The 26,107-nt window shown below is 44.2% G+C and overlaps 1 protein-coding gene across 8 annotated transcripts in view; it reads right to left on the bottom strand.

The window, feature by feature from the left end:
* The window catches only part of MTSS1 (MTSS I-BAR domain containing 1), a gene marked incomplete at both ends in the record, with an annotated part of 114,637 nt that overhangs the window by 18,829 nt on the left and 69,701 nt on the right, over positions 1-26,107 (bottom strand). For all 8 annotated transcript variants that reach the window (XM_079533158.1, XM_079533155.1, XM_079533157.1 and 5 more), the window contains 3 exons: positions 9,110-9,184; positions 10,857-10,948; positions 12,189-12,273. In XM_079533158.1, the coding sequence (XP_079389284.1) occupies positions 9,110-9,184; positions 10,857-10,948; positions 12,189-12,273 (252 nt within the window). The remainder of the gene's footprint in view (positions 1-9,109; positions 9,185-10,856; positions 10,949-12,188; positions 12,274-26,107) is intronic.

The following is a 26,107-nucleotide window of genomic DNA, read 5'->3' as shown; positions in this document are numbered from 1 at the left end:
CATCTCAAAATTGACATATGTCAGAAACAATTTGGAAAAGAATTGAGTAGGTCTCTTAAAATCCTGGGCCTTCTCACCTGTCATCCTTAGGAAACAAATGGGGTCCTTCTGACTGAAGACTATTTTGCACATTTCAGGCCCTTTCTCATACTCTTCCATGAAACCAGATGCAATGACTGTACTTCTCTGGAGCTGTTCTTTCAAACTCCTTATGAAAATCAGATCTACATTCATGCTCAGAACCTTACTTTGAGAGCTGCCTACAAGTAACAACAGGTGAAATAAGTTCATTTTTTCTAAGCTTACTGCTGGTCCACTTGTGTGGATGCATTCAATGAAAAACACATTGGTTGCTAACTAAACCAATGCACTCATCAGCTCAGCTCTGCAGAACTGCTGTACAGGTTCAGCTGTTTCACCAGATCATCATGCACTCAACATTGGAAACTCTGTTAAATGCATCTGACTGCACTGGTGAGAATACACACATTCATGAAGCAACTAGATGCCATCGACAAAATGGGCTCAATTAGGGTGAATCTGGATAATCTACTTGGACCTCACAGAGCCATGTCCTGGCACAGTGCGACAGAGCACCCAAAACACAGGGCAAAAATAAACCTCATTTACACCTTTGCAACCTACTGAATTCAACACTGCTATTAGAATAATGATCAAGCTGTGCACTACTACAGTGTGTGTATATGTACCTATGTATGTACGTTTATATGTATATAAAGTAGCTTTACAGCATCCTCTATAGCCCTGTGAAGTTTCTTGTTTATTCCTGCACACGAGTCAGGAAGCTGATGGACACAGCACCTCCTCCCAGATACTTTTAGGGAGGGCTCTTGGCACCTGTGTAGTCAGTGTGAACACTGAGGCTGTGGGGTATAATTCAGAGCAGGAAACAAGCTTAGGTGAATCACTGGGATGAGGCCCTGAAGTCAGATGTTTACGTGGCATCAATACATCTCTTTCTTGATGTATCCAAGCAATTATTTTTTAGGTATAGAAAAGCTTTATTAACATCCTTTGAAAGCTCCATAATGCAGTCATCAATCTAGCAAGCCTTTAGAAATCAGACATAACTCTTCCCACTCTCTGCATCTCCAGCTGCCTGCCACAGCACTCAGGCAGCTCAGGAATTTGAGGGATGACATCTCTGCCCAATGCAATCAGTTTCCTTGCTAAGCAGCCTCGATCAGAGTCCCTTGACAGCACAACTACACCTCGAGGACACCCACCAAGGATCTAAGGGTCAGCAGCTCTCTGCCCCTCTGCCACCTCAGCTCTCCTTAAGTCTGACTCCACCACTCATCTCAGAAGGGAACATGGAGCACTGGAAGACAGTGCGCTTTTTCCCCGCTGAATTATGAGCAGAAGGTCATCTGACCATGGTGTCTGCGACAACCAATGGCACTATTTCTGCCTGCGGACATGAGGCACACTTTCACAAGCTACACCAGCAATCAATTATTCTCTCTAGCCCACATTCAATGGGCTTTAGGTTACCCATTTGGAAATGTTCCCAAACCAATATAACTACCACAATGACAGAAAACAGTTCCAGAGCACTATCATCACTCAGCAGCAGGAAAGGTGCTCTTGAAATGAGGTGGAGGACCTCCTGGAGACAGGTTGGAATGACTCACCGAAACCAATCAGCATTAGAAATGGTCAAAACACCAAGTGTAGTGACAGGTCTGAACTGCAGTCAGCTAGAAATGAGCATGATGGCAGAGGGCTCTGCAAAAAACACCCACATGCATTCAGGGTAATGAGTCAACAGTCTGAAAAGGGAGGAGAAATTCACATCCCCCCTCTCTCAAACGGAGTTGTAGAGAGGAACGGAAATGCGGGATCAGAAGTTGAGAACTGACTTCCATCACGCCAAGAAGGAAAGCACTGTGATTCATGGCTTGACATGGGTAACAGCCTCTGAGTTGCAAAGAGTGAACTGCTTCTTGTCATTATTAACAGGATCCACCGCTGCTCCAAGGACAGTCTTAACATGTTACCGTCAGAGCAGCTGCTTCACATCACTAGCACAATGTGCAAGAGATGTAAAGGAGTGACATACTTTAAAAGATCAGTTTTAGTGACCTGTGCAAATCACTGCTAAAGGCCTCATGCACCTTCTGAACCCTTGTTTGAAAAGAACTTCAGTAAAAAGTATTAGGCAGAAGAAAAAAAGCTAAAGCGGATTTTCAACTCTATTTCATGCTTACACTTTTTAAGAGAACTTAAATTAGCAAAACTGTCAGCAACAACAAAGGAAAACAATGTTGTTGTTTTTCTTAATGCTCTAAGAGCAAATGCAAATGCTAATGCTGCTACTGATGGAGTAGATAATACAGTAAATACTGGTACAACTACTGTTTTCTATATTCTCACTTAAAAGACCGCTCCCTCTCACATTTTCCAGGTGTCTGCAGAGCACTTGAATATTCAGAATAGACCTTTTGCAGAATTTACACTACACCACACAATGCTGGGTGCACCTGTACCAGTGCAAAGCAGAAAGGGCTCAAATCATTCACCCCCACATCACGGGAGCATACCTGCTTCATCTGCCAGGCACAACAACCCTCTAAGCCCTGCACAGTAAGCCTTACATGTACACTAATGTACACTAACTTGGATCTAGACTGCAAGCATAAGAATTCTGCATCCTTAAGAAGAAAGGTGGAAAACCTCACTGCTGCAGTTAGATCCAAGTCTCTCTGGTGGCTACTGGAGTTCCCAACGAGCTGCTGATGTTCAAAAGTGTTAAGCTGCATCTTTAAAGAGAAGTTCCAAGTTACCAAAAGAAACTTGCAGGCTGAATCACAAACCAGGGAAAACACAACGTGCGGTTTCAAGGGAGAGTGCAAGCAGCAGGCAGCAGTGCCCAGCTCCAGAAGCCCATGGAGTCACCCCAGTTTGAGTCTCCTGATCAAATCAAGCCAGGCTTCTCCAAGGGCAGTGTTAAATATCTACATCATTATGCCTGCAAGTGGAGGAATGACTTTCATCTCCCAGATTCAGAAGCATCAAGTTTCATTTGCAAGAGAATCTCAAGGCAACCACATTAAATTTGCAATACAAAAACTGAAACAGCACTCCAACATAAACGGATTTGAGACATGATCAAGCAGCAGAGGAGGAAACAATTGTGAGGTTGATTTCCACCCCTTCCCTAGCATGAAGTTTTATGCTATTTCTTAGCTACCAGTTAAGAAAGGTGCATGCGATTTTTGGGAAAAATAGGGGACTTGGATCACAGGTTTAAAAAAAAACAAACAACAGTAAGGACTTAAAGCTCTAGACTTTAAAAGTCATATTAGCAATAAGATATTCAATTATTTGAACATCACCTTTACCACATGTCTATTCCATTTAACTTCTCTCACGACTATGGTATCACTTATCAGTCCATAATAACCCCTTTCTGATTGTCTTCTTTTACAGCATTCCAATTAAATGCCAAAAGAAGAAACAAATCACAAGAAGGTTTGGTTGTTAAGATTAGGCGGTATTTTAATTTCATTAGAAATTAAAGTCTAGGCAGTTAGTGGAGACCAGACACCATAAAGAGTCCACAGCAAGGGCTACAATAAACCAGCCACCAGGGTTACAGCATGGCAGACTTACCCAGAGCCTCAGCTGTCAGGCAGGTGCGCATGGTGAGAAATTGCAGGACACAAAATTGACACAGAAAGGAAAATAAAAAAAGTCAAACTGGTATACCAGCAATCCTAGAGTTCAGACATTATCATCTGCTCCAAGACAAGAGAGCCAGTGGTTTGGGCTACACTATTTTGACTTCTGCTGCTGCTGACAAAGAGAAATGCGTTAGCTTTGCTTCCTGATGAGCTGTCGTGAATTAAACTCCCGGTTATTTATCGTACGAGATTTAAATTAGTTTAGGAACTTTGTTTAGCTTGCAGATTTCTTGGCTGAGAACGTGGCAACCCATGCTTCAGCAGGAGGGCAGCTGTCAAACACCAGTCAGGCCATGAAGAGGAGCAAAGCACAAATCCTCCCACAGAACCTGGCAACTCGCACAACTTGAGGTGGTGCTGCATTACTCAACACAGTTCTTCTTGATCTCTACAGCAATTACGTTGATAGACTGCTAATGAAATGAAAAACTAATTGCTGATACAACGTGGACAAACATCAAGAAAACTAAGCATAGTACAATTTTAATTAACAAAAGATATAGACAAAGTTTTGCAATAAACCTGGCCCGATGTCAATGAGGAACTTTCAAGTGGCATCTGAAACTCAAGGAATGAAAATAAAGAGGCAAAGTAACACCTCTGGTCACTGATTTTTCTACATGTCCGAAACGTCTTCACTGCATTTTTATGAAGTAATGCTTACACTGTAAGACTGGGGAGGGCAAGGGGAGTAAAAGCAAACGAGAAGAAAACCCCTTCAGGCATGACAGCCTCATCCACACAGGATTTCTTTCTCTGCAACAGCAAGGATAGTTTGCTCACTGCTTTTTCTCCTTCTGAGCACTATCCTACTGACCCCACAGGCCTGCTGACTGTCCTCCTGCCCTCACTGCAGGCACCATACCCTACTCCACCAGCTGAGGAAATCAAGGCCGTGTCCCAGTGGAGACAGGGTCTGCTCTGGGGCCCTCCCTCCCCAGAGTGCTGCACCAGGCAGGGCAAGTGTAATGCAAACAGAGTACAAACTGCTCCAATGGAAAAGTCACTGTTTGCTTTAGGAACTGAGATGTTCCTCGGTTACGCTGAAGTGCTTCATGGTTTTTAGTTAAGAGTCACAGGGTTTGCACAGTCATCCTTGAGAACAGCATAAGGACATTACAAGGACTAGAATGTAACACAAAAACAGCTGCAAAGACTAACAGCGCAAACACGTCGCCTTTGCTAATAGGGAGGAGGGAGAAGAAAAAGCACTTCTGACAGTATTACATCAGTAATCATCTCCTACTCTCAAATTCATTAGAGCTCTGGTAAGAATACTTTCACAAGCCGCTGAATAACTCAGAGGTACGTGCTGGTCTGGATGCTCAACACAGAGGACACAGGGTAGTGCTGCACTGTAATTTAGACACAAAACTCAGTCTTTACATTCATATGTGTTACATTAACCTTGCCATTTTATAGTTATTTATTTTAAGTAATTCTTTTTCATAAATCCCCTTGGATTTAAATGTTTTCCTCAAAGCCTGCAAGCAGGATGACATGAAGAACCTGAAAATGAAACCTACCAGATAAATCTGCCCTAATGATAGAAGTGAACCTGTCCAGTTATCATTCTTGTCCAAGGTAAAAGAAATACAGAGAATAAAGCCAACATGCACTCTACATCTTACCCATGCATTTGTTATATTTTAAGTCAGTCGTTTAATCTAGACACTTCTTGTAAAAAAAGAAACTAGAAATCATGCATTTTGTTAACCTTTCAAAATGGTTACATGCAGAGCCACAGCTGCTCTCTCTCCTCTGGGCTCAATATAACTTCAACAGCTTCTAGCTGCTATGCATCCACTTCTGAGGCCTCGACTCAGCAGAAACCTAAACATGGCATTTATTGCAAATATATACATAATTATTCTGCTGACTCAGATTAGCTGGGCTGACTTCTGATTCCAACGTTTGCCTGAAAATAAAGAGCAATATAAGAAATGCATGCAGTTCCACACACTGTATAGAGTTGTCTGTTTAGATGAGAGTTGATTTCAGCGCTGGGCTGGACAACAGGTGGCCACATTGCCTTGGGAAGGAAAGGATGCACTGTGGGGAGCATGAGAACACGTGCAGAGACTGCAGTGACCTGGCGGGTGCACCAGGAGCCCATTCAGGCTACATAAGGTTTTATTTTTCTTTATAGTGAAAGACAACAACAACAAATGAGCTCTGCAAGGTCTTTCAAGACGCCAACACCTTCATTTACACATGGATTTGTCATTTCATCAGATATATTCCAACAAGGAACCCAACATCACTTTGTTTTGTTTGGAAAGCTTGGTGTTTTCCTCATTACGTCAAGCTTTGGAAATACCTTTACTGCAATTAACGCAACTGCTGTGCAAACAGAATTTCTGATAAATGCTTTCAAACACCAGGCCTGAACTTTCAACGTGGCTGCCACCAGAATAGAGAGACCATGAAGAAGCCAGAGAGCAGGTAAACCCAAATGCACTCAGCCTCTTATTGCCAAGGTGCCCAACACAGAGAGATCCTGCCAGGACAAGCCATGCAGCCCTGATTCTCTCCCAGAGATCTGTAAGATGCAGGCAAGGACAAGGAGCTCTATGCATGCAGGGAAGGAGATTGCAGGGAGAAGACACTGCTGCCACAACAGGCATGAGGAAGGCACAGGGTTAATCTCAGCTCCTACATCTGTAGCTGCCCAGAGCAGAAGAGAACCCTTTTTGCATCCAGTCACATCCAAAAAAGCCTCAAAGACATTTTTAGCGTGCACAGTATTTTAAGCAAATCCACAATTCAGCAAACATCTCACTTGCCCACAGTCACAAAGGGCGCTCAAAAATACTCTTCCAAGCACTAGGAAGGGAACAAATTTGTTGTTTTAGAGTTCCAATGGGCAAGCCAATGACCTTACAAAAAAAACCCGAAAGGGACAGGTCCTACTTGAGGAAGAAGAGAACAACAACAAAGTCCACGCAGCGAGGAGACAGAGCTGCCAGCACAGAGGACATCCACGCACTGAGCCATGCGCCTGCCAAGATGGTTTCACCTGAGAGGTCCCCTGCCCATAGTTTAAACTCCATTTGTGACCTAAAACAAACTCCTACAGCTTTACCATTTCATAAACAAACCCCTTCTAGACGATGTTTGTGCCTCAGTGGCAGTAGGAGCAACGTGTTCCACAGCTCAGCACATTGAACAAACCTGCCAGGATGGTGGGACACACAGAGAAATTTGCACAACATTTCACAGTGCACTCAGACCAGTACCATATTCCTTCAAGGTAGGGACAGAAAAGGTAAAGAGGGGAAAATAAACTTGGTTTTTTGGTCTTCCACATTCAGCTGCGCAGGGAGCCCGTGCGGCGGCAGGTTGGGGCATCACCACACCTCTCTGAACCTTAACCTTAACCTTAACCTTAACCCTGCTTCTCTCCTCCTCGGGGCTATGAGAACAGCCATTTACAACTTGCAGCTTCCCAGGATTATGGCAGATCTTCCTTGCCCTTGCACTGGCTACCTGTAAGCCTTCATTGCTTCTATCTTCCTCATATGCTGTCCTCTGTGATCAGCTCTAAACCAGCCTCAGCCCCTCTGGGCTGAGGATCTGGACCCAAACGCCTCGTGTGGACAGAAGTTCTGAGGGATACAGCATGGAAATACAGAGGGTTCAGTAACAGCATCTGACAGCATAGGAAAATTAAGCCAAAGACTGACATTTTAAAAAATAGGCATTTCAATCATAGCACAGCTGCTATAAAAGTGACAGCAAAATGAGAGCTGTTCCACTCTCTGCTCAAAAATATTTAACTCTGAAGGAGGACAAGGCACTTGTGCACTGACCTCCTCTTCACCAGGCACAGCACACATTTCTGGAGGGACAGAAGAACCTAGAAAGTGCTGTTTCCTTCTCCAAGAATGCAGACAGCTTTACTCTACCAACGAGGTTAAACAGGGGATGGAGCTAGGAACTGCCAGCTCATGGAACTGGTTCAAAAAACAGTTCCTTCTCTCCACATCAGAAGCATACTTTCCTCAGTTCTCACCTGCCATGTGTTGAGGGGTTGCTCCTACCACACAGGGGCAACAAGAGTGATGAAACCAGATAAGGGTAAAGAAAGGAAAAGAAAGGAAAAGAAAGGGAAGGAATATCACAGACCCTCTAAAGCTGTGGGTCTGTAGTCAGACAATTCAGCACACAAAACGAGAAACAAGGTTACACATCACCCAAAAATAAAACCACAAAAATCACGTCCCCCTGAAGATGACCAATCTGATTTAGACCACTGAACTTTTCTATAGACAGACAGACACACAGAGCCTGCTGAGGTACATTCTGGCTTCCAACTTTTTCCTTCTCCTTCCTCTGCACAGACAGCTAAAATTCACAAGTTTTCCAGTCTTGTGGCTCCCTGCTAACATTATTATTGACTCACCTATTAGGAAGGACAGTTAGAGACAGCTCACCTACTCTGGTTAATGCATGAAAAGACCTAAACTCACACAGTTAAATAAGTTGGTATAACTCCCACCCCAGTATTTGCTTAGCTCATCTCTGCTGGCAGTTTTCAGGCAGGAGGGCTGGCGCAAGTCACAACCTGCAGGCTGAGAGCTGTTCAAAGCACATTTCCTTTCCCATGCCAGGAAAGGGAACAAGAAAGTCCGCTTCTGCAGAAGCTCCATGTCATTTTTACAGAGCCTGGTGAGGTTTGCACCTCGCCGAGTGAAGCCCTCAGCAATGGCAGCACTGCAGGTATCAAGGTGATGCATGTTTCAGCTAATGTGATGATGTAACTCCTATGGCAAGATGGTGGTGAGAGAGCAGTAAGAGCAAAAGACTCAGCTAAGGCAGACTTCCTTTGTGGAAAACTCCCTTTCTTTTCTTACTCATCTTTAGTTTTCTATGGTTGCCAAGTACCCCCCTGACAACAGCCCGTACCACCTTCTCACGGTCTGAGGAATAATGCAAGATGTAGGAGATTATAGGCTGCTAAAAAAAAAAAAAAAAAAAAAAAAGGTGGTGGAAAGGAAGAACAGTAGAACAGTGGAAGAAGAACAGTAAGAAATGTTAATAGCTACAGAACATTTACATAATGGCATTTTTATATTATTCCAAAAGATTCCAGAAAATTTTACAGGTATCTGCACAAGTCACGTTCCAATGTCAATGTTCTCAACAGGAGTAAGTTTGCAGCTCTATTTTAAAACATGATTGACTTTGTACAAACAGGTTTAAGGCTTTTGTGTAAGAACAGTAGAGAGCAGTTTCAGAATATGATTTAAATGACATATAGTAATTGTACCCTGGTGTTCAAGTACATACCAGGAATACATTCCAGAGGGCTGCATTATTACAACAGAGTCCTATTGCTGCTCAATCTTTATCAGTGAGCTCAGCACAGAGGTTAACAGTACATGCATAGAGCAAGTTACCTTTCTTTGCTTTCTTCTGTAGCTTCAGTGTATCAGACGATTTCTTTTTTATCTCTTGGCGGGCTTTTTTGTACTCTAAAAAAACACAGTCTCTGTATCAACACATTTGATGTTCAAATGGATGTTTTTCACAGAAAAGGCTATATTTGTCCTATCAGATCACAGATTTCAAGAGGATAGCTAGTATTAATCAAAGCAGCTCAAAACTTGCATTTTGCAGTGCCAATATGTTTGGCTTAATATAACATTTCAGGGTGTGCATACATTCACATAGCAAATCTCTCTGAAACAAACAAAACCTTTACAGAAATAACAACTGAGAACACGGTACAAAATTAGAGTGCTTTTCATTTCAGACACTCATTCTCTCTCAGGAACGGAAAACAGAGATGACAAGTTTCTCAAAACATCTGTGTTCAAAAACAAGTATCCAAAAGGGCAAGGCAGAAAACATCCTACAATCTCTATACAGAATGAAAGTCAGGCAGAGGGAGAAGGTGCTGAAACATGGCCCGAGGGTCACTGCCAGCTCTTCCTCATGAAGTAGAGCACACTGCTGCTGTCCTCATTTTCAGATGAGCTGCAAACCCTAGAAGAATTAAAATCCCAGAAGAAAATATTCCATCGCTAGTCCAGGCCCACTACAGGTACCAGATCTGAAAACTGATACTTAAAAAGATAAATGGCATGTATGCATATATGTACATACATATGCATTCTAACAAAGGTGGTCAATGCTACTACTCTTCTGTAGGTGGAAAAACAGAAGCAGGTACAGGAACTTTACAAGTTCCAACTGCACCCCCAGCACCCAAGTCTACACACTAATCCCCAGTCTCACTGCTGCTTTGGTGAGTCACCCCCACTTGCAGGATCTCAAGCGATTCTTGCCTCCTACTCACTCCCTCCTTAACACCTTGGGGCACAAGCTAGCGATTTCTTCAAGTGCTACTGATATAACTGCTTCTATTTGACCACAGTAAGAGTGGAACAAGAAATAAATCCTCTTCAAAGGGCTGAGCAAGCTCCCTCCCATCAGTTTTCCTGTCCCCATGACAAATCACAGTAATGCTGCTTCTTTAAGGCATAGTTAAACTCTTTCATTTCCAAGATTGCAGCCTGCTTTCAGCGCTTGTGTTAGAAGACCATCGTTCCCTTGTACAAGTTTTGAGAAGCCAAAGATGTCTACCAACACACTCCTGCTGTGCAGTATACCACAGCCTCCTGCTCATTCCCCCAGGAAAGCCTCTGGAGTGGTACCCAGCACTGCAGTTCTGAGCACCTCGTGTCCAACGGCACAGCTTTCTAATTCCCCGGGTGCACATTTCTGGATTGCAGCAGATAAAAAGTAACGACGCTGAATGTTTTACAGGGCTATGGCTGAAACATAACACCATCTTACAGTTAGCTTTTAATGACACCCATGGGCCTCTGAGAGATAGATGTGGAATCCCCGATCCTCCGCACTGCCACACAACATGCAGCAGGAGCAGCTAACAGTTAAACCTAGCTGCTGCTACCAGTGTAAAAAAACAACCCATCCTTTGCAGTCCTGAAAAATTAAACGCCAAAATGTACAAGTAAGGGTTAAAACTGGTAAGGCATTTTGGAAGGAATGTTTTAGAAGAGAAAAGCTGCTATACATATCCAAGCACATCATTCAGATTCCCACTACAAACATAAAAAGAGGGAGAAAAACTGGTATTACAATCTTACTCCTATTAAAAAATTCTTCCTCTGTAACTACCTTTTGCATGGTCTTTATCCAGTTGATTGGCCACTTTCTTCCACTCTTCCATCTGTTCTTGAAGTGGGTTTATCAGACAGTCAATTAAAGCACTAATTTTGTTGAAAAAACACAAAGAGCAATCAAATCCTGCAGATGCCCTTATTCTTACAGAGACAGCCAAGGTCAATACTGGAGTATTTTTACTTTTGCTGTGACAGCTACCAGTGTCACACTGTAAACACCAGAACATAAAAATGTTTAAGCTGAAGAAAGCAAAAGGACTGGATTAAAAAGAATCCACATTACAAGATAACCAGAATTACTGTGCAGAAGTTCAGGACAATGAGGAACAGAGCGAAAAACACAGAAGCAATCTGAAATGGGGCAATGGGAACATTTAGATGTTGCTCATCTGTCACAAACAATGCAGTCTGAATGGATACCCCCAACACTGACAAGTTTCATGCAGCCATGGTGACTGTAAAATCAAATAGCATGTTTATATCCACAAGAAGACAGAGCAGCTATAGAAGGAAACAAAATCCTGTCCACCCGTGTGCCTCACCTCTTGCAGCAGAACCACTGGTACAGCACTAGTGGTGCTCCCCTAGCTAATCACGCTGGGATCAAATTATTTAAGAAGCTAACTCTAGGGTAACTGCAGACAGAAGTTCTCTCCTCAGCCAATTTTATAAATATCTTTATAAGGAAAATCCATTCCTAGTCATCAGGCAAGTGGTAAAGCAGCATATTACCTCAGGTTAAATACATCTTTTTAAGTCTCTGGTTAAAAGAGCATGTGTGCAAACTGCTCTCTACTACAGAAGTAGGTTGTTTAAGTACAGCCCAGCTCACAGGTGAGTTCATCCTCTTCTGTTACCTCTACAGTCTAACTACAAAAAGGGAATTAGGAAATCTGCCTTTTCTGTATTTTTTTGCTGAAAGTTTCTTTCTTGGCAGCAAACCTTTTGGGCTCTCAAGGAAGCAGCACCACATTTGTGGCTTCTTCAAAATCTAGTGACAAAGTTTAAACATCTGAAACAAAGATAGGTTGGTCACACCAGCAGCCACCTGCTCAGCAGTGAGCAACAGTGGGAACTGGCAGCATTTAGAGCCCAGCCTGTAGAACATGCAGTGACATCCTGCCTTTCCCAGCTTCTTCAACACCTAGTGCACTGAGAGAGAGAAAATACACGCTGTTCTCAGTGACGGGGGCAGAGACGAGCTGGAGTGCCAATGCTGCTGCACAGCTTTTTGTGTTCCCTGCTGAAAGGGATGCCTGCAGTGCACGTGCAGTCTGAGAGCAAAGCAAGTGGAGCGTTGAGCTCTGGGCCAGGTGCAGCCACTCACCTGGAGAACTGTCGGAGTTTGGACTCTATACTCCTGTGCCTCATGCACATCCTGGTTAGAGCAGAGCCAATTTCTCTGGTGCCACCTGAAAAACAAAGTACAAAGAAGATGAGACACTGACACAAATCCTCCCTGTGATGCAGTCATGACAGCACGTGCTGACTCTTCCAGAGCAACTGAAAAAGCAGATTTGTAACAGCTATGAAATCGACTGGGCTGCATTAGCCAGGCAGTTCCCAGGGATATCTATCACCTTGGGAAGAGTTTAATTTTTGTTCATCCAGCGAATAGATTTGAACATTTAAGCAGACTAAAGCAGTTCTTCCCAACAGCTTTTCATGCCATCAGACCTTACCACTGGCAGAATAATTAAAAGAGAAGGGATTGAGATACCACGCTGGCAACAAACTGGGCACCCACAGCAAGATGGAATATTTTAGCACTGTTCCACATTGTGGAGATAAACTCACGAACTCAATACAGTTTCCCTCAGACCCAAAAGAATATATATCCAGTCCTACAAATTCCCTCATCTATCACAGACCCAACCATTAGCATTTCACACACCTGCGTTCCCAGATCACACATTTTACTACCACATTGCCAGAAGATGGCACTATTTGTTCTACGCCCTCAGTCATCTCAGTTTCTGACAACTGCACAGCAAGAACTAATTATTTTTATCAAGTCTTCCTCAATAGTTTTCCCTTTGAAAAGCATCCCTCCATTTCCCACTCGAAGCAGCAATGCCAACTCTGAAAAGCATATTAAATTCAGCATTTTTTTTGTCTTGGTTAGCATTAGTTTTGATAATTGCTTAGTCGCTATTTGCAAACAAAATCTACTGCTTTCAGGATACAGACACCAACATCTGTAAAAAGTGTTTTTCAAACTGCAATAACCTCTGGAACAGTCAAGGCAGCAGCATCTATTTAGAAGTCTAATTTGATTTTTAAAATAAACTCAGGCTTGTATTATACAGTAAAATATCTTTCTTAGGTTTTGCCCTTCTCTTGCTAAAAATGGCACAAGGGACAAATATTTTTCTAGAACAGAAACTTGCTAACTTTAACCATTTTATTTATTTATTTATTTTAAGCATGAAAACAGAAGTCACCATCTTCCCGCGTTCTTACTGAATTAAATCTCATGCCCACAAAATGGCTCTGGAACAAAGACAGTAACTGGAACAAATTGCGGCTATTTGGTATTTTCCATTGTCCTAAAAGATAAACAGAAAACCTTTTTTCCTACTTGCCCGGTTACTCGTGTTTTCTTTGTGTTTTGAAATATGGTTTGGTAACAGTGCAGAGCTGCAGGCTCACTGCTCCAGCCTGGCCCTACATCCTTCCAATGATGCTGCATGGGAAAGCACAAGCTGCCATACACAATGGTGCCCAAAAAACAGCATAGAAAGAACAAATGGAGAGAAAGCAACTGGAGGAACAGGACAATGTCTGCAATGAGAAGAGCATCTCTGTCCTGAAAGACGGGCATTATTCTGGAGACACAGGCACATCAATGGAACTTAGAAGCTAATGGGGCAGAACAACTGAGATGGAGCAAAATGAGCTGAGAAATGACCCCAGAACTCCCAGGGCCACAGGTAGAGCAATGCTCAATCAAGGTCAAGCAGGAGGCAGGAAGATTCATGCTGAAGAACTCGCTTAAGCCCTTTAATATGAAAGATTGACTAAGGTTAATTGACACTGCTTTCCTCAGCCCATTATATGAAAAAGGAAGAGTCATTTTAGAATAATAAACAGGAAATAAGGCACCGTATATTTTAGAGACTAGGAAATGGGGGTCAGTTACCACTAATATTAAATTGCAAGGTAACACATTTTTAACTGAAACCCAAGTAACCAATGTATAAATACATCCATTCAAGCGGTGCAAGATGGACAGGGTTAGCAGGGTGAGCAAACCAGCAAAGCAGGACTCAGTCTATCTGAGAGGTAGAGGTGCTTGCTAAAAAATGCCCCACCCACAAATCACCAAAGCGATGCTTGCAGGGAACGCACATCCCTTACAAAGGCTTTCCAGACTTGTTCATGCTCTTCCCTGCTCCTCCTGTCATGGGACCATGCCAAGGGCTGCATCGAGGCTCTTGCCCCAACAATTGCAGCGCTGTTTGGTGCAGACAGTGGCCAGCTTTGTTGTTATTCCTCTGGCAGGAGCTGATGAGCAGCAAGGCCAGGCCGCTCTGTGCTGCAGTGATGGGAATCGGGCTCTGCTCAGCACTGGATGCCACAACTGGGCTCTTCAAAATGGCCAAATCCCGTGTAGAATCATAGAATCACTTGAGTTGGAAGGGACCTTTAAAGGTCATCTAGTCCAATTCCCTTGCAATGAACAGGGACATGTATAGCTAGATCACGGTACTCAGAGCCTGGCCCAGCCTGAAAGAAATAATGTTATGTACATTTAAATAAGTACAGCAGATAGAACCTTGGGAACGAGGAAGGGACTTTTCCATTCAGGCACACTCTTTGGGTCAGCAGAGGCTGGAACCACATCCCTGCAGACATCCCCAAGTTGCAGCAGCCTGTAACTTGCAGGTACAGCTCTGGCAAGGTTCTGAATGCCCAGTAGCAGCATTTGAAGGTCTCACCTCCTTGGATGCACCAACACAAGCTGCGCTTTGGAGTGCTTCGAACAACCCCTGGTTAAAAACCAGAGACTGACTGAGGAAGGACAGCACTCACCCACTGCCTCCCATGCCTGAACCACACTGCTCTGTCTCCATGTAGTAAATCACTTCAATATCATCTGAGCTTTACCTCACTGTGTCAATTCTATCATCTACAAAGAATGAAAATCCTTTATATAAATAATCACTGTGTTACAGCAGAGGTTTACACACAGAGCAGAAGGGTTGCCAACATGCACGCTGCAGCATCTAAAGCACCACCAATGTACACAAGTCTTTATGGCAGGTACACAGTTTAGTATTCAAGTACAACACAGAAGACCTTTCAAAATCCAGGAAGAAGTGTATTGCACCAGGCTATGCCAGAGCCATAAGAAATTTGTCTCGGCCTTCAAATGTTTTTAAGGCTTATCTTCTCAGAAAGACTGGCTCCAGAACTGACCACTTGCCCGCTTAGTCTAGGACAGGGCCTGGAAACAGGCAGGACAAGGCAACAAACCATCTGGAGATAACTCGCTTTTCAGTGCTATCATGACTCAGTGGCAAAAAGAGCATCTGAATAAAGCAGCAGAGTTCCAGTGCTGGAAGTACTGCCCATGTGCCCCCCACTTACAGGCATGTCCCTGGCAGAAAGTTGGGACATTCCCCAGCAGGTCTGATTTCCTGAAGATAACAGCAGAAACCAGATTAACAAATCTGCCATCAACTCAGGACAATGCTGGGTGGGTGAACCAGGCTCTACACATTGCCCTGCAGTTATGGAAGTTAAACTACTGTGCCTTGGGTTCTCTCCTTATAAAATGGAGCTATAAATTACCTACTTCTCTGCCATGCTACAATAATGCATCCATTAAGGCAAACAATGCTTGGGAATGTGTAAAGTAATACTTTGAAACTGGAGATCAGAGCCATATTCATCAGATTTCCCACTCAGAGAAAGTGGCTTAATGAAATGTTCCTGCCAAATTTGATGAGAAAGTGGGTGATAACATCAGATTTGTTTCTCATAAGTAAATGGGGTTCCACAAGGCAAATGCACTTTGGCTTTCCCCTCCCCTGTCTAATCCTGTGAAAGACCAAAAAACTTCCATGGTAGATAATTAAATGAAAGCCTGTGGACCACGACACTACAATGAGGCCACTATGATGGCATAAATGATTTTCTTTGACGCTTGCTTGTCGTTCAACATCGCAGAGAGCCAACAGGAAGAGACTGTAGGGAAGAGACTCAATTGTTTTATTGGAGCCATTATGTTTCTACTTAATAATGATCATAGATCAAGGAAATGATTATTTGATGAAATGTGCAGCTGTCCGACTGCACAGACTGAGCGCTCCACACAGCTCCTACAATCGAGCTCTTATCTCGCTCCTCTTGCCTCACTCTGAGCAGGCCCGGAGCTTGTGGGATGGCGGCCTGTCAGGAAACGCCTCCGAGGCCCCGACCTGTTGACCAGCTCATCTTTATCTCCAAGGGCAGAGTCCAAATGTGCCACAACTTCCCTCTTTCCCAAAATGGAGAGAATAATGAAAAACCAGTCTGATACTTTCATAACTTCAAAGTTATCAGAAGAGGCTTCCATTATGATTAAAGCAGGAGCTGAACACAGGCTGGATTATTAAATACAGCTCTGAACAGGCTATGACAGGATGATAACAGCGGGACGCTGAAGCTAATGGTCATTACTCAACCCTTGTCTAGGCTCAAGCTTTTAGAAAAGCAAGGAGTTTCCATCACTGATTGCACAGGGTATGGTATGGACCTTGTTCTTGCACAACTGCTTAAGTGCATGCCTCAATCATACATACGGATGTTGGGACTGGTACCTGGTGTCACAGCAGGCGGGGGAGAAGGAAGGCTTTTGCCTGAAAGTGACTGGCACAGGGGACGGAAACCTAAAACTGGAGCTGTGGTGGCACCTCATGTTTGAGTCAGTGGCTTCCAAGCAAGGCTCACGAGTTGGAAAAACACATCAAGAACTGCAGACAACAGTGACACTGTTCAGCGCTGACCACCCAGGAAAACAAAACAGGGAATCCTTATTCCTACAGCTATGAAAAGCCCTTCTTAGCAGCACTTGGGAAAGCCTCTGAAAGTTCCAACTCAGAATCAGCTGAAAAACATTTCCTGATGTATTTTAAAAAAGCTTAAATTCTGACATCTTTCAGAGAATGCTGGATCCATAAATGTAGATTCAAGGTCAAAGTCACCTCAGTATTTTAGATTAATGTAATTTAATAAAAGTGAACAACTCTGCCAGACCACTGTGCATGCCTCTTGATGACATTACAAGGAACAGATTGCTTGGAATGTTATACAGTCTTTAGCTGAGAGCCCTTTTGGGTAAGCTGTCTGGAAAACATCGGTAGAAGCCTGCCATGAACTTGCCATGGTAGCTACAACTCCGCAGAGCACAGACAATTCGGAGAAGAAAATGCATTAGGTGGTCTATTTTCTCTTGTGCAGAAGACAGTAGCATTCATTCATGGATGAGACTAACCTTAAACTGCTTTTGCATGAATTTTAAAGGAGGAAAAGGCTTCAGGCAGTACAGCACAGGCAGAAGGAATCTCCCCAGTACAGTCTGCTCCAGCAACCACCAGTTTCAGGAAGTCCTTACAACAGCCCGTGACCATGTTCAGTCAGTATGTTACAGAATGTGCACAAAATCTCTCATGACTTCTTGTGATCCAGCTTACTCCTCTGCTCAGCAGCATTTCTGCTTACACTGGCTGTTCTCCGAGCAGAGCATAGGGCTAAGCCCCAGCCCCACAGGAACCAACACGAGGGCTGCCATCAGACGCTCAGGGTCAGAATTCCACCCATGCATGCAGAGTTCAACACATGGGTTACTCTCAGTCCATCAGACACATTAAATACGGTCATGAACTAGCCCTGCTCTTATCCTTGGACAGTTTGGAATTAGTCAGCCCTCAGGGCGAGCAAAGAAGCTCACATGTTGTCCTCTGCTTTTAAAAAGGGCACAGCACACACACAGGTGACTGGAAAGACACTGGCAAGGTTCGCATCAAATTACTGCAGAAGGAATCAATTTCAATTTGGAGAAACTTGAAAAGTCTGTCACTGGTTCGCAAACTTCTAAGAAGCAAAATCCCTCACCGAACTGTGGCATCGCATTGGAGAGCAGTACACGTCCATCCAAAAGAGCTTCTCAGCTACAAGAACAAGAGAAAAGAGCACGCTTGTGCAAGGAGTATTGCTGTGGCTCGGTCCCCCATGTCCCCTCCGTAAGCGCTGCTGCCAACGCAGGCAGCAGCCACTTGCTTCTGGAGATATCTATCAAGAAATCCATCTGTCCTGCTAGATGCCTGTTGCTAGTTTTTATTAAAACACAAACCTCCACATCAAGGATTTAATGCTATGAAAATAAAGGATCATTAGAAAGAGATTTGCTGAGGACAGCAAATACCACACTTGTGTTTTCCAAGGACTATTATTTACATTTATCCCTTGGAGTACAAATAATTTCCTTAACGTAAACTGGCATGGTCTGATCAACACCCACACTCACACGGAAGTTGTGCCCACCGTTACTGTCCATACATTTTCCCCATTTCTTTTCAAATGGATAGTTCAGTGTTTCTGAAGTCATTCTATGAACAGTCCTATGAATAGCTCAGTAAGTCTAACAATCTTAACCTGAGCAGACTCAATTGCTTTCTTCCCAGCACTACATCCACTAATGGCTTAAGGAAGGCAGGCAATGTGAGTTGTCCACCTCAAACACCCTCCCCCCTCAAAAAACACAAGAAAATACAGCATGAGCTAATAAAAAGGCCTCTTTAAAAGGGGAATTCCTGAAGCTACTGAAGAATTCAGGGCCACAGCTGTGTGCTGCTTTGGTGCGCTCCCTGCCCATCCCAGCAGCCACATCAGCACAGGCCTGGCTGGGTCTGAAGGAAGGCTCCATCCAGGGCTGCTTGCTGCACCCAGGAAAGTGTTCACTGCATGTTCCAGATGGTCAAAAGATGATGGCTGAAATCTATTATGATAACCAGAGTCACTGACCTCAGTACCTTCATGAATCTGATTCTAAATGGGCATTTAATGTCAGCCCGACGTGTGAAGGAGGCAGTAATTCAAGATCCCTATGTTCTGAAATACAGCTCTTTATTTTGTCTAACGCTATGAACTGCAATGTAATGTGATTAGACTCCAGCAACATTCAATGAGGGAAAAGCATAATACACTTACAGCAAATGGGCTGGAACACCAAGTGCAATTCCACTGCACGCCTAGCACTGCGCTCGGCTCTCAACCTGCAGCTTCCACAGGGACTGTGGGCAGCCTGCAAATACTTCTACTCTTTGTAGAACAGCAGTGCAGAATTTGCCAGCCCAAGAAACACTTCTAACTCCAGAATCCTTCTCTTGGGTCTCTCCCCACCCGCACTGCTGATCAAAGTCCAGCAAGGATTTCAGCTGCACCCAAGCAGCTGCTGCCTCCAAAACACAAAATCAAGCACAACCAGGACAAGCAGGTGCAAAAAGCAGAAGTATTATTTTTAAATCCAAGTCAGCATATCTAACTGAAATCCCAAAGCAAGCAGATCTGCAGAATAAGGCGGTGCTATTTTTACATGCTGCCACTTCTTCCAGCAGAGCAAGCCTTGGTGAATGGAGGGGATGATTGTGGAGGGATTACAGGGAGGCAAAAATCATTTCAAGCTACCTTAAGACATTATCAGCTCTGCAAGTCTGTTATGCCTCAGCATACAAAGCTGGCAAAGGACTCGCTGCACACCCAAACCAACACAGGAGCCTGTGCCCCAACTCCGAGCTGCTTCCCACCCACCAGGGCCAGTTCCGAGTGGTATCCAATGTTAGCTGGCAGCTAAGGGGCTGGTGTTCTGAAGGCTCTAAACCTCCTGGTGCTTTCTCATGGAGTCTGCCCTGTGTGCTCCAAAGGCCATTTTACAACTGTCTCAAATACAGGCAGAAATACTCCTGACTCAACTTCATCGCTCATGATTTATTTAGTGCGTCTCCACATTCATTTCAGTACAGCTTAGTAGAAGAGGAGATTACAACGCACCATCTTTCCAGACTTTTCCTCTAAAACACGGGAGACGAAACAGCAAGACCAGGGAGGAGCTGCCTACCGCTGTAAGCAAATTGCAGATAAAGGGAGGACAAGAGCCCAGGACATGGGTGATTGCCATTACCCAGATTGCCCCAAGGCTCATTTTGCCCAGTACCATATTTAAAGTTGTTGTGCTGTCCATCATGGCAACCCTCATGCACACAGCTTTATACTCACTGTCATGTCTTTCTATTTTTTGGCAGCATCACTCCTATTTTCAACTTTAGCTACCTCAGCCTTATTCACTGTGAGAGGTTCAGGTTGAATATTAAGAAAAAATTCTTCTCAGAAAGAGAGGTGATGCATTGGCACAGGCTGCCCAGGGAGGTGGAGATATTCAAGAACCATGGAGGTGTGGCACTGAAGGATGTGGTTTGGTGGGCATGGTGGTGTGCTGACAGTTGCACAACATGATCCTAGTGGTCTTTTCCAGCCTTAATGATTCCATTTTCACAAAAGCAAGGGAGAGCACTACTGCATGGCTCTGATGCCAGCTGGCTGCTTGAGCCTGAAATACAAGGGAATGTCATACATAACACTTAACTTGCTTAAAAAAACAAGTGTAACATCCCACCTGTTACAGACAGTGAAACAGAGTCATCTCAAGACAGAGAAGTAGAACTCTGCACTTCTAGCCATAAACTCATCAAATGCACGCTCAGGAAGATAGCTGAGTCTGAGTAAGTAACGTGGCCAGCAGCAATAGCTGGGATATTAAGAGATGACTCCTCATGGACCAGCAGGGGCTTACTGAGTGATAGGAAGTCTGAGTTCACAGTATGGAATTCAAACAAGGTATTGGCACTTTCTCCTTTACATGGCAACAGTGGTGCCAGCCCCACAGTGCAGCCATGCTGCAGGCAGGTTCGGTGAGACCACTCACACACACAGTGCCGCAATCCTTACATCTCAGGCTGCAGTGAGCACACAGATCCGCGTGCTCTGCAGGCAAACTGCTGCTTATCCCCCAAATCCCTCCAAACAATCCAAGCTGTCACGCTGAACCTCAAGAGTGCCTGCTTAAAACACGAAGAGTACAGCAGGAGAAAAGCTTCCACGGTTCTTTGATGCACAAAAAGAAACAAGCACATCTTGGAGAAAAGATCAAATGAAACTGCAGAATTGCACAGCATTACAAGCACGGCACTCTGGCGTGCAGCAAGACACTTGGCAGTGCTGACTGGCATGCAGATCTCGAGCTTGTGTTGATCTCTGTCTGTGAGGACAAAGCAACTGCATTTCTTCTCCTGAACAGGCCTTGCTGGGCTGTAGCAAAGATGTCCCTGACCCCAGGACAGCAGATGCATGTCACTCTGCTGTGCTTTCCTGCTGCAATGCACAATGCATATGCGATGCGTGCCAGGTCTGGAAGATGCACAAGAAGGATAAATTTGGAAATATCACCCTTCTTGAAAAAAAATGCAAGAAACTTTAAGAAATCAAGGTTTGAGGCAATGGAATAGACAGTATACAACGAGACACTGTAGGAAAGTCCGCGGCCCTTTGCTGTCCTCCACCAAATACCAGATCCTTGCAGTATCTCATGCAGAAAAGAACAAACAAAAAACACAGAAACATAAAAGATCTGGCAAACTGCTCAGGAGGTTCACTCCGCATGGAGCAATTTTGATGGGGCTGCTGGGGACTCACTCAGGCCCTGGGGGCTCAGAGCATTGCTGGGTGGAGATACCTAGGCTCCTTTTTCAGCTGCTGAATAGTACCATTGCCCAGTGTTTCCATTAGTGAAATCTGGAGTTCACTGTTTCATCTTCTCAGGAGTGGCAGTGCATTGGAATGAGCTGCGTGGGGAAGCAGAGGAGTCACCGTCACTGGAGGTGTTCAAGAAATGTGGAGATGTGGCACTGAGGGATGGATGTGATTTAGTGGGCATGGTGGGAATGGGTTGATGGTTGGACTAGAGGATCTTGGTGGCCTTTTCCAACCTCAGTAATTCTATTCCAAAACCATGCTTTCTAAGCACCTGTTTGGAAGCAATGCTCCCCAGATGCTGCTCCATTCATGTAACACCGTAAATTCAAGTGGAAAGTGTTTTATCCAAGTAAAAGACTTAAAAACAAGGGAATTCAAACATCCACATAAAACAGTACATATAAAGTACATAAAACAGCACGATCACAGCCCAATTTGGAAAAAAAGACATTGGTGGAATTATTAAAATAACACAAAACCACTTAAAGCTGACCTGCAAAACGCAGCCAGCCCATCTGCTAACTTGTTCTAATGCACCTATGCACAGTTATGGTTCTTTGCATTTCTTTGAGTATCTCAAAAAATGAAATCACAGTGCTTTAAGATGTGGCCAATTTTACCCTGAGAGTACGGAAGCGTGCATCTGGTCATTTGCCACCTCTGGTAATACAAGAAATCCATCTTAGCCCCCTGCTTCTCACAAGCTCTGCTGCTCCTTGTTCCTCTGAGCGGACCTCATCAACCCTCACCTGCAACACACAGTCAACCGTGATCTATTGTTATTAATGAAACTATTAAAGACAAAAGGAAGTGTCAAGGCTGGATGAAGGATCTCTGACCCAGGTTTTAAGCACCCAATGCACAGGACTAGCATATAAATTACAAGTTTAGAGAAAAATGCTCAGAAAGAATCACCTCCTATGCAGAATGTATTACATGCTGCCTCCGGAGACTAGCCTGATTTAGCACCACGTAACCTATATTCCCACAATTTGCAATGGTATTCTTACACAGGTTTATCTTCCTTCCATTCTGCTCTGCCATGCCAAGCAGAAGACACCAGTTCACCCAGCTCTTCTGACAATGGTCAGCAAGAGGCACAAGTTGCTCACAACTGTAAACATGCACACAAATCTGCACACAGTTAGTGGGAGAAAAGAAAAGAAAAGAAGATCCTTCTATGCGCAACCAAAAGCCAACTTGCCACGTGTTCTCAGGAGTAGCTTGAAAGGAAATGCCATTCCTGTCCTTGGAGCCTGTCCTCCTCCTAGCCATGGCAGAGCCAAACATTTGTAGATTCAAAGCTACAGTTCTAAACCGCACACACTCTTCACATTATGTGCAGACCATGCACAGATTGATACAAGCACACCCACCAACCAACTTAACCATGCTAAACAGCCAACGCTTGAAATGGGAACAAGTTTCAGTACTGCAGCAGGTCAAATGTGAATATGAGCCTTAATTACATGATATGTGCAAGACTTTCAATCTTTCTCTTTTTAATGCGCTCATTTTTAATGTGGTCAGCTTCCAAAGCTATGCTCTGGCAAGCACAACATGTTATCCTCCTGAACACACCTCCCATGCAACAGCAGCTTCTGATTTATTTCCTCGCATCCCACACTTTCATCAGAGTCCATTCCTATTTCAAGCACCAATACCCAATGCTTCCAGCATCTGCAGGTTGCCAAGACAGTTGATGTGTGGAAAAATGGTTCAGAACTACTTGCCATCAGAAGAAAACACGCACTGCGTTGAGTAGTACGGATAGTATTCCATCTACCTATGGATAAGGCAGCACTGGCTGCTAATTAAAGCAGACAGGTTCTAATGGTATAAATGCTCTAATCAAAATACATCTAAACATACATACATATACAAAAAGGAGGGTTAAAAAAGCTCCACATCAAAACCTTGCAAAGACATCAAGACCTGCAGCTTTTTACACCGCTGTAAGAACAGCGAGCAGCCAACAAAGCCAACGCCGTGCAGCCAGCAGAAGGAACACGATGGGCAGCGCACAGCCCGCAGAGCTGCTGCTACAGGCACTGGAGCCGCCGTCCCCAGGCTCCCACCAGCACTCTGCTGCCGGAGCAGCCGCCCGTGACGTCGCTCACAATGACTGCAATGCAGCACTCGCGCCATCATCGCCCAATTTGTCTTCTGAGGCAGCAGCGCTGTCACTCACTCCCAGCGAACTCAAGGACATGCCTTTAGCAAAACTAACTGCCACGTTTCGTGTCCAGCTGCAATCTGTTATAGATACAGCTGCCGGCAAGAGGCATCAGCCTGGGTTTCGTAACAGATTGTTTAAAGTAGGTAAAATAGATGATTCAATTAAAAAGAGTCCCCAAAGAACTGGTTTTTGGTACAGAAGTAAGGACAGTGTAATTGGGTCTTGATGTAAGCAGTGTGACTACAGTTAAGAAAAAATATCTGTCCAAAGAAAGTGTTATTCTCATTAATCTGCTCACCTCCAAAAGAATTCAGAGGCTGTGAAAGGCAGGGCTGCAAGACAAGCGCTGACAGAGCCCACAGCCAGTGGGCAGCACCTGGACAAACCAGTGACACGTATGGAATAGATTTTGTGCCACGCATCATTCTACAATCCACATGTCGTAAAATCCTACAGCAGAGGAAATGGGAAGCGCTCGCCACACTTCACAGAGAGAAGAATTGTAAGATGTTAATAAAAACAGATTCATGCTGGAGGGCCGTTCACCTGCTAACTGGATTTGATGAAATGTGGTGGAGTTAGAGGAAAACCTAGGCATGAAATAATGAATAAATGTACTGCGCTCCAGAGACATGGCAAACTACCTGCTATGAAAACAAAACTAAACCTAACACTGTTTTAAAGCACTCAAGAAGGTGACTGAAACAGGTACAAATCAGCACCAGCAGAGCTCCATCAAAGGCCTGCTCCTTACTACAGGCAGCTCCTGCAAGTAATGCCAGCTGCAGTGGCTAGGAAGACAGCAAAGATCCCCACGGACATTTTCTCAACTAAGGGCCAAACACGAGAGGCCTGCCAGGGGAGCCCTGCTATGGGTGGACATATACCTTCCCATCTTGCTGCCACGTGCAGCTCCCACACCAAAAATCAAAGTGCTGTGCAATTTGCTCATTTTAATGTATATCTCCAGTATGTATGCCACCATGTGTTACTGAGGTCAAAGATCAACCCAAAATCTAGGCAAGGAACCCTGGGTAAGTTGCCCTGCTTTCTGTAGCCAGCAGTGCACAAGTGATTGGAATGCTCAGGATTCACTAAGCACACACGAACATTTACAATAAGCACAATTGGGGATAGCTCTACGCACAGTGCAAAGCCAGGTACAAGAGTGGGGCTCAGGAAGTTGCTATCCACAGTGTTCCTTCCATCCATCCTAATAAGACTACGAACCACTACGTATGGCAGTACGGAACCAAAATGTGGGTTATAAAGAGGAAAACCCCACAGCATGGGCTGTCAGACCATGGTCCAACCTCCATAGATCACAAAATGGCTGCTGCAGACCAGACCTCTCCTCCAAATGAAGCTTTGCTGTTTGACCTGCTTGCTGCCCAGCTGGTTAGATGTCAGCAGCTGTTAGGAAATATGCTGTTCCTGTGCTGCGCTCCCGTGAGCCATCATTGCTGACCCTTTCCAAAAGCAAGGAAATGGTCCAACTCAAAACATGTCACCCAGCCATCAGTATAGTACAGCCAACACTTCCAAAAGGAAGAAACTTCCAGGCCTACGCTGCACTCAGGCTTCAACTCAGTCTCTAAAATAGGCAGTCATTTACAGCAGGATGTGTTTCCTGCTATAAAGCATCCACGTGTGGAAAATATTACAAACTTCCTTCCAGATCTATATTTAAATTGGAGTGATAATTCACTGCTGATATCAAGTTATATGACTGTTGATTTCTGAAGTGAGCTAGGTGTTTTGATGCTTTAGCATTATTTTTTGTTATTGTATTTAAATTTTTCTTCTAGCACCATCAGAAGTCTCCTCCAAGAAAGCTGCACAGATGGGCAGTACCTGTACTATGATGAATCTGATGCAATATAAGCAGCGGGAACCACCAAGAAGGGCTATTTAAATGGAGTCCTGCATTTTGGTAAGAGAAGTGCATCCTCTTTGTCACCCTGAATGGCTCTTGTACAGCAGGGAGCACAGGAGGACACGCCAGGCAAAGAGCCAAGCTGTCTCTCCATGAAACCTTCAGTGAGCACTGGGACAGAAGGACGATCTTGTCCAAGTGACACAGTTCCCCCACTTACCCTCACAGATGAGTTACCTCTACAATAAGTCAGTCTGCTTTTGTCAGCCAGCAGCAGGACAGCCCTATGTTTTACTCCTCGAATTCTCCACGATAAACACAAATATTTGTGATTCAGATTTGATTTTCCACAGAAGATAAATATCAAACTAGTGGTGTTTATGAGGAAAACCCTGCA

The sequence above is a fragment of the Tetrao urogallus genome, assembly GCF_951394365.1.
Source record: "Tetrao urogallus genome assembly, chromosome: 3".
Classification (NCBI taxonomy): Eukaryota; Metazoa; Chordata; class Aves; order Galliformes; family Phasianidae; genus Tetrao; species Tetrao urogallus.
Note: the sequence above shows the minus strand (reverse complement) of the source record. Positions and strands in the feature narration are given on the sequence as shown.